General features: G+C 36.8%; 1 protein-coding gene across 7 annotated transcripts in view; it reads left to right on the top strand.

Moving 5' to 3' along the window:
- ALS2 (alsin Rho guanine nucleotide exchange factor ALS2) overlaps nt 1–13,707 on the top strand; it is an 81,814-nt gene that overhangs the window by 23,480 nt on the left and 44,627 nt on the right. For all 7 annotated transcript variants that reach the window (XR_013447325.1, XM_078071197.1, XM_078071194.1 and 4 more), the window contains 5 exons: nt 2,319–2,487; nt 3,379–3,475; nt 7,480–7,557; nt 10,195–10,377; nt 12,304–12,475. Coding sequence is in view for 6 of the 7 variants with exons in the window: in XM_078071197.1 (XP_077927323.1) it covers nt 2,319–2,487; nt 3,379–3,475; nt 7,480–7,557; nt 10,195–10,377; nt 12,304–12,475 (699 nt within the window). In the remaining variant the exon portion in view is untranslated. The remainder of the gene's footprint in view (nt 1–2,318; nt 2,488–3,378; nt 3,476–7,479; nt 7,558–10,194; nt 10,378–12,303; nt 12,476–13,707) is intronic.

Below are 13,707 nucleotides of genomic sequence, written 5' to 3'. Positions count from 1 at the left end.
AAAAATAACTGTAGAACGTAACTTTTTTGTGATGTCTGCTTCTGCTTCTGAACCTTACTGTGAATCTTATTTTATTGTTCTGGAATGTAGCGACAGCCTCCTTATGTCCTAGTTGGGGCCTGTAGTCCAGAGAGATGAAGTTGCAGATGTGACTATTTTTAAGTGGGGGATTTACTGTATTTGACCTGAGAGTGGAGATAATCTTAAACTTCAAGAAGAGGAAAGTTCATTTTCTGATACAATTAGCAACAAACTTCTTAGAATATTAAGACTGTTACCCAGTTGGTTCTTCAACCTTTCTCAGTTGGTTCAGGAATCTCAGTCATCTAGACTTTTGTTCTCAAAATGTGACCTGCAGACCAGAAACAACAGCAGCATCTGGGAATTTGTTAGAAATGCAGGATCTCAGGCTTCACTCCAAACTTACTGAATTGGAATATGCATTATGCCAAGATCCCCATGTGACTAGTGTGCACATTAAAGTTTGAGCAGCAGTGGATTTAGACCAGGAGTTGGTAAACTTTTTCTGTAAAGAGTGAGAGAGAAATATTTTACGATTTGTGGGCCATACGGTCTCTCTTATATAACTACTCAACTTTGCCATTGTTGCTTAAAAGTAGCCATAAGTAAAACATATATGAGCAAGGCCGTATATTCCTATAAAACTTTACTTACCAAAACAGTCAGTGGGCTCTATTTGACCTATGGTCTAGGTTACCAGCCCCCAGTTTACACCATTTTGTGCAAAGCTCTAAAATTAGGAATCCTACCTTGCACTTCTGCTTACTTATGGCACTGTTGTGTCACTGAGTACTTCTGTTATCATGCCTTCTAATTGTCATTGCCACTAGATTTTCAGCTCACAAATAAAACCCTTAGTCCTGATTGGGTGTGTGTGTGTGTGTGTGTGTGTGTGTGTGTGTGTTTGTGTTTATAAAAAGAAAGCCCACGGATTCTATTAAGTCTGAAGGAGAACTTTGTGCCAAAATTGTCTTATTCTGAAATGTCCTTTCATATTTGCAGCATAAATATATTTGAGATCTCCTGGAACCACAAATGTGGAATATCGATTTTTGTCATGTCATTAGGTCTTTGAAATATGCAATCCCACTAATAGACCTTCTTCCTTTGGTTAAATTTTACTTAGTGACCTAAAGTATCTTTAGAAAGATTTTACGTGCACTCTTTTTCTGTCTCTATTTTAAAATTACCTAAAATACATCTTTGAGAGAGCTTCAAGTAGGTTTAAGTGTCTGTGTGTACAAATGGATGGCACATTTACCAGAAAAGATGTTGATTGTAGCCAGTGATGATCACCTTTTTGTACCCTCAAGTTAATGACCAAGTCTTCACTTAGTGACATTCAGTGATTTTCTTCAAAACATATCCTGCCACCAAATCAGTGTACAAGATTTACAGTGTTTGTATGCCATTATTATAATTTTGAATATTATAAGAGATTATAAAAGATTTTTTATTTTTAAAGATTTTATTTATTTATTTGACAGAGAGAGAGAGATAGCAAGAGCAGGAACACAAGCAGGGGGAGTGGGAGAGGGAGAAACAGGCTTCCTGCTGAGCAGGGAGCCCGATGTAGGGCTCGATCCCAGGACCCTGGGATCATGACCTGAGCTGAAGGCAGACACTTAACGACTGAGCCACCCAGGTGCCCCTAAAAGATTTTTTAAAACATTGTTTAAGTCCTTTATAAAATAATTTGAAATAGGTAGGCAAAATTCAAAAGTTATTTAGTACTTCCCATTCATAATCTTTTTCCCCACCATAGAAACTTGAAAATTTTATATTTAAAATAAGTCCTTTATTATAATATTTAAAATATGTTTGAACTTAGACCTTAACTTGGAGAGGCTTAACTTTTAACTCTGCTTTGAAATGGGAAAAATATTTGTCAGCCTTAGTGTAGTATTTTGTTAAGCATATTCTGTAGAATGCAAGTTCCCGACATTCTATATAACATATATGTTATACAGAAAGGGATTCTGTGGCCAAACGCTTGGAAGTGGGGCTGAGTTAAACAAATCTAAACAGGCCTTTTAATTGCAGGACTTGTCAGGGCCTTTGGCATGCTAATAATGTGTGTGTGAATCTACAGGGCAGATAGTATAGTGGATAGAATGTAGTAGGCAGCATTTACCAAACTCATCTCACTATTAAATCCCCATTTTTGCAGAGAACCTATAGAATATGCTTCACAAATACCATGTTAGTGTATTTCTTTGAAAATCAACGGTTGGTCAAAATGATATCTTTTTTACCCACCCATCTGCTCCCTCACTCCATCTCTGGTTTGTTTTCAGTTTCCCCCAGGCTCTTAAGAAAAGCTGCACGTGTAAAAACACGGACAGTGGTTCTGACTCCTACATACAGTGGAGAAGCAGATGCACTCCTGCCTTCTCTGAGAACAGAGGTGTGGACCTGGGGGAAAGGGAAGGAAGGACAGCTGGGACATGGTGATGTTCTGCCTAGGTGAGTGCTGCCTGTGTTCACTGTTAGGAGTTGGCTTTAACAAATAAATCTCTCTCCTGTGAAAAACTCTATATCATTTCCTCAGAGAGGAAATCTGGTCCTTCCTAGCTCCAGATTATTATATATCATTAACGTGGATTAAACAAACAAACAAACAGACCTGTCATATTAGCCTTGAATTTGTACCTAATAATAAAGGACTTAAGTATCTGTGGTGTACCTTTCCATCTCTTCTTTGATGTATATTCATCTCGGAACAGAAAGGGATGTTTGGGATAAGATTGTATTTCATCGGGACACTTAAATAAAACTCAAATTTTTAACTTAAAAAAAAAAGCCAACAATTTTTTTTTAACCTGAAAGATGTCCTTCTGTGGCTGCCAAAATAACTATAATAGCAATATTAAACCATTAATGTACATCAAGGAAAAACTGTTGGTTTGTTTAAGAACTCATATTAACAGATTAGGTATTTGTGAAGGTGTGTAAATGGAATGATTATCCAAAACAGCCAGTTAATGTAAATGTCTCTAATCTTACCAAAGTGAAGGCAGCTGTAGCATTAAACAAACAAAACCTCTATGGTTTTATATTTCATTGTGTCCTAAGTATACTCTGCCATAACGAAACATTTAGTAGTTTTTGATTCTTAACAGATTCTGAATTATGGTTGTTAATTAATGACTGATGGACAAAGATTAAATTAAAACCATCCAAAATTACTTACAATATTTAGGAGTAAATTGAACATATATTTAATATTTTTATTTTAGTGTTTTCTTTTGAAATATTTATTTTTACTTGAAAGCACTTGCTCTGTAATTTGAAAAAGGTCATGATTCTTGCTGAGCCTTCTTACTTTGCGTTTGTGTGTATATGTTTTTCTTTAAGGCTTCAGCCACTGTGTGTAAAATGTCTGGATGGTAAAGAAGTAATCTATCTGGAGGCAGGTGGTTACCATTCTCTTGCACTTACTGCGAAATCCCAGGTAGGAGACAAACCGTTAAAAGCTGATATTAATTTTGTGGAAGGTTAACATGACCAAATTCGATCTTCATTTTTTGAGGGTCTGCTGTGTGTCATGCAGTAATACCATACTTCATTTGATCTTGCTAATATTTTACATTGTATTGTATTATTTCCAATTTACAGATGATGAAAGGGAGGGTTAGAGAAAATTTGTAACTTGTGTAAAGTTACACGTGTGATAGTAGGATTTGAATCAACAATGGTCTACCTAACAAGGTTTCTGTAATGTGCTCTTATCGAAAAATAGAATTCAAGATTTTCTAGGATATTGATGATTTTTTTTGTATTGATGAATTTTTATTTGTTTTTGATGAAGAAAAATCTATAAATAAGACATTAAGAAAAGAAAACAAAAGGTATTTTTCTTAAAATTGTGGGACCTGAAAGTGACCTCCAGAATCCAGAAAAACTTAAAACCACACCAAGATAGATAAATTTTATATACATCATACATCCAAATACATAAAGTAGTTTTAAGCTTTGTTTTTTTTTTTTAAGATTTTATTTTTATATAATCTCTACACTCAATGTGGGGCTCGCACTCACAACCCCTAGATCAGGAGTCGCATGCTCTATGGACTGACCCAGCCGCCAGGTGCCCCTAAGTTGTTTTTAAATATATTCATATAATGATTCTTCATCAATCCTTTAATCTTTTTAGGAAAAGTCAATAAAGAAATCTGAACCCTATAAGTATTTTAAATTTCACATATTAGACTAGCAAAAAAACTAATATAGCTCAAATAAATAAATGTAAATATTAGAAAAGAAAAGGATAATTTATTGTTACTAACACAGTGAATCATTTAAAAGCCTTAAAAGTAAGAGATTAGGAAGATGGTCAGTTACAAAATAAGCATAAAAATTGCTAGCTTTTTATATACATAAGGTAAAACAAAAAACATACTTAGGGAAAAAAGCTGTTCACAGTGGCAACAAAAGTAGTAGGAAAATAGGAGTATTTTTCATAGGAAATGTGTAAGCCCATATGATACAAACTCACGAACTCTTCTAGTAGGTTATAAAAAAAGAAGAATAAAGGGAAAGAGATTTTATTTTTTAAATTTTTTAAAATTTTTTTAATTTTTGAGAGAAAGCGGGGCAGGAGGCGAGGGTGAGGGGTAGAAGGAGAGGGAGAGAGAATCTCAAGCAGGCTCCACGCCCAGCTTGGAGCCCAGTGCGGGGCTTGATCTCACAACCCTGAGATCACGACCTGAGCCAAAATCAAGAGTCAGACGCTTGATCAACTGAGCTGTCCCAGGCACTCAGAGATTTTGTTTTTATTTTATTATTTTATTTTTATTTAAAGAGCCCACGAGTGGGGGGATGGAGCAGAGGGAGAGGGACTAGCAGATTCCACACTGAGCGCAAGCCTGATGTAGGCCTTAATCTCACGACCCTGAGATCATAACCTGAGCCGAAATCAAGAGTTGGCCGCTCAACTGACTGAGCCACCCAGGCACCCCCTGAGATTTTATTTTTAGATGAAAAGTCAATGTTGCAAAAATGCCATTTTTCTCAGTTCAGTATAAATTCAGTACAGTCCCCAAAATATTCCAGTGTAAGATTTACAACTTGATAAAATGATCCCAAAACTATTCCAGGAGAATAAATATAGGAGGTGAGACACATAAATTCTGAAAAAGAACAGAGACGAAGGGTGAGAATTTGCCTTATAAAATATATTATCAGACTACAAACAGATGAGTGAGATAGAAATATACCTGTGGACTAGAAATAGACCCAAGTATATATGAGAATTTAGTATATGATAAAAGTGGGCATTTCAAATCAGTTGGGGAAATAAGACTGAATATTCAATAAATACTATTGGAACCTTGGCTTCTTATTTGCAGAAGAAAATTATGATAACTTCACATATTCTACTTCCAGATGGATTAAAGATGTAATGTTAAAAAATAAAACCTTCCATGTGTAAGAACAAATTTAGGTTTTCTTTCTTTTCTTTTTTTTTTTTCAATAACCTTAGGAGTAGAAAAGGACATGATGTCAAAACCAGAAATTAGAAAGTAAAGATATGTTTGTCAACCTAATAATTAAATGCTCATAAATAGCAAAAAACACCACACACAAAATTAAAATACATAACAAGCTGGGAAAAAACATTGGTGACATATATGATAAAGTGTTACTACCTGATACTAAAGCAAAATTGTCAAAGAATATTTACATTCCATTCATAAAAGAAGAGCTAGAAATGGCCAGCAATGAATGAAAAGATGGTCAGCCACTTAGTAAACAAATATAAATGAAAACAACAGTAAAGGGGCGCCTGGGTGGCTCAGTCGTTAATCGTCAGCCTTTGGCTCAGGTCATGATCCCAGGGTCCTGGGATTGAGCCCTGCATCGGGCTCCCTGCTCAGTGGAAAGCCTGCTTCTCCCTCCCTCCCCCCCTCCCCCCCCACGCTTGTGTTCCCTCTCTTGCTGTGTCTCTCTCTGTCAAATAAATAAAATCTTTAAAAAACAAAAACAACAGTAAAATATTTTCTCACTTAGCCGATGAGCGAGGATCCCATCCCATTTAATACTGGTTGCTGGTGAGGGTGTAGGGAAAAATACAGTGCTGGCAGGAAATGTACATTGGACCATGCTGGAAAACAGTTTGTCAGTACGTATCAAAAATCAGAACGTGCAGATTCATGGACCCAGAGTTCTTTGCCTAGGAATTTATTCTAAGGAAATAAATAGATAAACAAATATGTATATTCAAGGATTTTCAATATTTTTAATTAAAGAATTAGAAATGATAAATATGGTTACTTCATTAGGTAATTTATTAAACTACACCCACAATAGAGTTCTGTGTAGTTACTCTAAATGATGTTGTAGGTTGGGGCGCCTGGGTGGCTCAGTTGGTTAATTGTCTGAGTCCTCATTTCAGCTCAGTTCATGATGTCAGGGTCGTGAGATCGAGCCCTGTGTCTGGCTCTGCACTTGATGCCGAATCTGCCTGAGATTCTCTCTCCCTCCCCCTCCGCACCTCCTCCTGCTTGCATGCTCTCTCTTTCTTAAATAAATGAATAAAGTTGTAGCTTGGTACTTGTCAACATTGAAAAATGTCAAGGAATAGCATTAAAGAAAAACATCAGTTCACAATACAACATTAAATACTGTAGTCCCATTTTGCTTTACATTTTGTGTCTACATTATATACCATAGACATTAAAATTTCTAGAAGCATGTATATGTATGTTCCCAAAACAAAACAGCATTTGTCTCTAAGTGATCAGTTCATCAGTTGTTTTCACTTTCTTTTCATTTCTTTGTTCTGTGACAGTCTTGTACAGTGACCATGAATTGCTTTTTAAACCAGAAGAAACAGAACCATTGTCATTAAGCATAGTCACGGTCATCTAGTTTCTTTTGTCTATAGTGGAGCATAGGTACTTGGGTTTCTCCTATGACAACTCTTCATATATGAAAGGGTGTTCTAGTCATTTCACGGTACTCCTGTCTACAGAAAAAGAATCATGATTAACTTTTCTTTATAGCACTTACCTTTCTTTTTTATCACTTTCTTTGTAAGAGGCAGTATAGGATAATTCCTGGGATTATGTCCTGGCTCTGCCACTTAAAATTTGTGACTTCTCTGAGCCAGTTTCCTTATCTGTAAAGAAAGGATTGTCATGAGAATTAAACATTAATTAATACAAAGAAATTGTCAAGAACAATGCTTGGCAGGTAGTAAACACCTGGGAAAGGTTAGTTATTGTTAACTCTTGGACTCTATCTTCCTATGTACTGTTTGCTCATTATCTCTGGTCTAGTTTAAAGATGAATTTTCTCAGTATTTTATTATAAGAGTGTAAGTAATCTATATGTAACTATTGGTGCGTGTGTGTACATATATATATACTTATATGTGTATATGTTATAGACGTTCAGAAATGACATGCAGTCAGATTCACAACTTTTACCTACTTCCCTGTGATTTTCTAATAGGTTTACTCATGGGGTAGCAATACCTTTGGTCAACTTGGGCATTATGATTTTCCAACAACAGTTCCTCGTCTTGCAAAGGTACTTTTGAGAACTTGATGATTTTTATAGCAACTTATTTCAGAATTCTAAGTTATAGCACTTTATATTTCTCCATTTTGTGTTTGAAAAATTAGTAGAATTCTTTATTTGTAATCTAAATTCGTTTTGGTGTACTTAAAAAAGCCGTGAAGCCCCTTATTTTCAAGCTAAATGTTCTTTTTTAAAATATGTTTATATTTCTTTTGTTCTTAGCTTCCATTGTTCATTGACTATTCATAGTCCTTTGTCTTTTTTTTTTTAAATAAAAATGAAAACGTTCTCTTAAAACAAACGTTTCTAGGACTGTGATGCTGACTTCCGAGCTTTATACCACCAAATAATGCCTACTCTGACTTTTCACTTAAGTTTGACTTTTACATAACATTATTTGGTGGTGGTATTATTATTATTTTTTTTTTTTGGCTTTTGTTGTTTTTTTACATACATAGTCATAATAGTAAAACCTTTTTGTAAATCTTTTCATTGTAGTGAAGCTAAAAGTGTAGATGATTTCTTCACTGTCATATAAATTGGTTTTAGTTTATGTAATGCTTTTCAGAGGTTGGTGGCTTCTAGTCCCTTTGATGTGATTCTGGAGGACTGTTTATCAATTTTTTTTTTGGCTCCAAAACCCTGTGGAAATACTAAATTTTCATCAGTGGTATTAACTCCTTATACGAGATTTGTTTGGTTTTTTGGAGGGTAGAGGGCGGGGGCAGTACACATGGTGTTAGCCTAACAGAATGGAACATGGAGCTCATCCATTTGTAGTTTGATTCTATCAACCCAGCCCAAGACATGCTCCCTCCACTGAGAGCAACAGAGCCTAAAAAAAGGTGGTTACCTCAAGTTCAGGAACATGATTCACATATAAACTCCAGATAATACATATTGCAGTAATGCATGTTTTCAGAGTGCACTGTGATCCATTGCTTCGTAAGACTTGCACATGCTGCCTTTCCTTCCAGTGAACTTCATTTCACTGAGAGGGAAAGACTTAAATAAAACATTAGGCAACAGTTACTACTTTCTAGTTCCAATCTTAAATGTTTTCAGTATAGAGCATTTCAGTGGTAAGCTATTCAATTACTGATATTATGTAACAAAAAAATATGGTAAATCATCGTTCCTTGTTTTTCACCTCAATGAAATTGAATGTACATTTATTCTTACCAAGGAAATTTCTGTAACATAGAATGGAGACCTTGGAAAATCAAGTTTTTATGTAACATTGTACAGTCAGACAAAGAATAAGATTTTAGTTTCATTATTCATTAACTGTACATATAAAAATTACAGCATCGGGATTTTGGTTTTTTTATTTGGGGGAAGAATGAGAAAAACATTCTGATGTCATTTTAATTAATCTGTGAATTAAAAGTCAAGGTAGAATGAGATCTGAATTAGTTTTGATGGAGACTAATAAGACTTTTGTCTCCTGCAAAAATTTTAATCCATTCTTTACAAAATTAACAGGAAGCCAGTTATTTGGAGAGCCTGAATTTGAGAAGATAATGTCATGCCAGAAAGGACTAGCTATAAAGTAGGGAGACATGCACACACACTCACACAATCGTCTAATCACCTAGGATTTGGAGCCTGTCTAGACACAAAGAATAACAGATAAGAGGGTTTTTGCTTATCAGTGTGGAAGTCATAGCTAAAGCTGGGGCTGGAGGTTGGGGCAGTAGTTTTCATAGCAGAACACTTTCTTCAAATGAAATCTTATGTGTAATCCCATACACAGAACGGATAAACATGGAACTACTTTAGTTGAAGGATGGAGGGGGATGGGGGCAGAGCCCTGACACCTGCCTTTCCATGGTGTTTCCTGGATCGCTACGTGGAATCCTGAGGATTGAAAACCATTGGTTTAAGGCAGTGGTTCTTAAACTTTTGCACACATCAGCATCACCTGGAGAACTTGTCAAACCAGATTGCTTCACCCCCAGTAGCTCTGTGGCCTGAGAGTTTGCCTTCCTAATATTTGTTGGTGATTGCTGCTGCTGCAAAGACTGCTTGTTGAGAACCACTGGTCGGGGGGATCCCTGCAGATGGGCTTCTGAGGGGTCCTGCCTGTTTCAACAGCTGGGACTTGGCACAGGGAAGCCACATCGGAGAGGTAGTGAGTTCCAAGTGGGAAAACTGAATTTTCGCACCCAAGAGTCTAGTTGGCTAGAATGGAATTTTGCCATGTTAGATTTTTTTCTTTCCATCTTGATTTTTGTGCACACAGTCGAATATGTATGGACAACGCTGTGTCCCAGCTGTCAGAATAGGGCTCTAGAAGTTTCTGTGCCTCCTGATTGTAGTACAGCCTAAGTCCTGTAGAGACTTCCAAAAATAACTATTAAAAAATTAGACCTATGGTTTTTCCTTTTTAAAGCCCAGTTTTTCAGATTTTTATAAAAACGATCCAGTTCTAAATTTAAAAGCTGAACACAGGATTCCTTCTTATCTCTGCATCTGTGCTGCAGTTGATCGGGCCCATTAGTGGGTGAGTTTTGCCCTATTGAGGTATGAGTGACTTTGCACCACATCTGTTTAAGTAACCTAACATTTCTGTTCTGGAGGATCTGAATTTCTGTTTAATTCTTTCTTTCATCTTGGACAGACAATATCTTGCTGTCATTACAGGTGAGCAGTGAAAATGGAGTCTGGAGTGTAGCTGCAGGCCAGGATTATTCCCTGTTTTTAGTGGATACAGAAGACTTCCAGCCTGGGTTATATTACAGTGGCCGACAGGACCCTGCAGAAGGTGACAATCTTCCAGAGAATCACAGTGGTACTAAGACTCCAGTACTTCTCTCCTGTAGTAAGGTGAACAGGAATTGGATCCTAAGGCCTCTGTAACACATGAGCAGTGTTTTGTTTTTGTTACTATTTGTATGTATACCTATTATTAAGTATCTCTGTCTACTATATTTAAAATTGCAGCCCTTCCCATCCCCCTTTACTCCTTATCTCCTTTTCTTGACTTATTTCTATCCACAGTGCATGTCACCATCTAATACACTATATAATTTACTTTTTTTGGTCTATTTTCTGTCCTCAACTATAAGATTCCTAAGAGTAGAGATTTTAGGCGTTCTCATTTACTGCTGTATCCTCATAGCAAGTACTTTATAAATACTTGTTGTATTAACACCCTCATGTAGGAATATTAAAAAGTACATTTCACAATGAAGTTTCCTAACTGCATTCATGGAGCCCTCAGAGGTGAATTAGAATAGAAATGGAGTAGGTGAGGTTTTTTATTTTGTTTTATTTGCTGAAGATTTATTTATTTGAGAGAGAGAGTGTGTGAGCGGTGGGGGATGGAGGGAGACAGAGGGAAAGGGAGAAGCAGATTCCCCGCTGAGCAGGGACCCCCCCCCCCCCCGCCCCGCCACCAGCCACAGGGCTCTATTCCAGGACCTGAGATCGTGACCTGAGCTGAAGGCAGATGCTTTACTGACTGAGCCACCCAGGTGTCCCTGAGTAGATGAATTTTTAATTGTAAATGGGAAGTAAAAATAACATAGACCCAAGGTGGGCTCATGGCAGACCTGACAGGCCACCAGCAGCGCTGTATTTCCCATTCCTTCCCTCTGTTAACTTGTCATTTTAGTTATTGCTGTTTACTCCCTTCTTTTTCATTTGTTGAATTGAATTTCTTTGCTTTCCTACTTCCTACCTCTTTTTCATGAACTTAAACGATTGGCCTGTTCTTGGTTTTTTCTTTTTTTCTCATTAAAGTAACTTATATCCTCAAAGTGGTATGTTGTAAGGGAATTAACCCTCAAAGCTAGTACGTTCTGGATTTCTTCTTCTTACCGGATAATATATCTGATGGATTGTTTTTTTAATCTTTCATGTTTTTCTGGCTAAATGCATAAGCTATGAATGTATAGCACAAAATCTTTCTTGCTAAAGGCAACACTGGCCAAGATTTGGCTCCTGACCTATATATAGGCTGTTATTTCAGACATACTCACCGACTCTTTGTAGTTGTTGGCCCTTGCTCCACATTCCCCGTGAAGGATTCCACAGCCCGGATAAATGATGAAATAGGCTGATGAGGAATGGGGCTCTAGTATGTATTGTTATTACCATGGATATTAGTCCACTTGGTCTGCAGCTTGGTTGCTGGGTTTATAGGGATCTGGGTATACATTGCTTATTTTTGTTCAGTGTTATAATGGATAAATGACAAAAAGTCCCTTTTAAAGAAAATCCCTTTGTGTTGTACTTTTTTGTTGTTGTTGTTTCCTAGACCCTTGATATTCTAGTACACAGTGTAGAGATCCTCTCTGCTCTCATTTATCCTGTTTCATAAAAAAGAGGATCCTGAGACATGTATCTCTATCATTTGGATCTTTGTATATTTAAGGTGTCTGTGGTTCTAAATACATGTAATATGAAATAAAAGATATTGTGGCAATAAAAATATAGATATAAATGGTAAGATATAGGTCCAGATATACATATATAACAATGTTGTACTGGTAAACCAGATCTAAAAAAAGACAAAACAAAACAAAAACCCTGATCTGTAGTGTTTGCCATTTTGGGGGGGGGGAGGGGTAATTTTACTGTTGCCAATTTCAAGCTACTAGTGGTTTAATAACTAACTTGCAAGATTCTTGAATGTAAGAATCCTTACATTACATTTGGCTCCTGCCAGCTGATATGAGCCAGCTTTAGCACCCAAATTACTGCTAGTAAGTTATATTTTATCCTTAACCTTTTTCTTCTCTATTTCAGCTCGGATATATAAGCAGAGTGACAGCAGGAAAAGATAGCTATCTAGCTTTGGTGGACAAAAATGTTATGGGATATATTGCCAGTCTCCATGAGTTGGCTACTACAGAAAGACGATTCTATTCAAAACTAAGTGACATCAAATCTCAGATTCTCAGGCCTCTTCTCAGTTTAGGTAAGTAGAACGTCCCCCCAACTCCCTCAGTTATCAGGCAGGACTCTTATTTTATCTGTTCTTCCTATGTCACAAATAAAAAAAACTTGAGTTACATGTTTCTTTCTTTCTTTCTGTTTTCTTATTTTTGTACACAGGCAGTCAACAACTTACAGACTGTTTCCACTTTGTCAGGAGCCCAGCTGCCCCTGAGTATTCTACCACTCCCAGAGCTCTTTCTCCTTGTGGAAATAGGAAGTGGAGCTTTCAGAATATTCATGGTAGAGAAGCAGAAACAGCTTTGGGAAAGTTGATCCTAGGAGTTAGACTTCAAAACAACATTTTTTTTTTTTTTAAAGATTTTATTTATTTATTTGACAGAGACACGGCGAGAGAGGGAACATAAGCAGGGGGAGTGGGAGAGGGAGAAGCAGGCTTCCCGCTGAGCAGAGAGCCCGATGTGGGGCTTGATCCCAGGACCCTGGGATCATGACCTGAGCCGAAGGCAGACGCTTAACGACTGAGCCACCCAGGCGCCCCCAAAACAACACTTCTAGTCCTAAGAAATCTTATGTTGTACTACGTGACTTTTTCATTTTCTTGGTTCTAGTTCTTAGAATTATATCAAGTAGAGATTCATTTGGATTTACAAGTAGTCTCTTAAACTGTGACAAGAGTGTCCAGGTCTTATCCAACATTACCACGAATTGGTTAAATCTGATTCCTTGTCTTAGCTGCCATCAACAATGAAGAGGGATCGAAGATGAAGAGATAATACAGAGAAAATGAATTACAGTAGTTCTAGAGGGGGACTACTGTCTGGATACACTAGATCCCTGGGTCTCCAGGAGGTTAGAAAGGAATACAAATGGAAGTGGGGGAAATGGCTATTGAAGATCAGATTTCACCATTTCAGAAGTTTTTGTGGGTTTGGCCCTGCACATAGAAAATGGAGAGGAAGTTTTCCTTCTCTTTCCTGCACTCTGTGGCCCCCTGTGAGGATTTAGAATTCAGATCAATACTATAGTACTTAAATTCTGCCTTGATGAAAAACATCAGTTTTTCCACATTAAGTTGACATTGGCTTGTGTGGGTCAGCCCATTTTTATAATGGGAAAACATTTATTTTTTCAAATAACTAATTTATAGTCTTTCAGGATGTGACCCTTTGTAAGTTAGGGACTGTCTGCATTTTTAAATTTCTTTGTTTATATTATCTTATTTATGTTTTTAAAGTCTTTTTTTTTAGTAAT

Source organism: Halichoerus grypus, chromosome 4, assembly GCF_964656455.1.
Source record: "Halichoerus grypus chromosome 4, mHalGry1.hap1.1, whole genome shotgun sequence".
NCBI lineage: Eukaryota > Metazoa > Chordata > Mammalia > Carnivora > Phocidae > Halichoerus > Halichoerus grypus.
The sequence above is the reverse complement of the archived record's forward strand: the minus strand, read 5'-3'. Positions and strand labels throughout refer to the sequence as shown.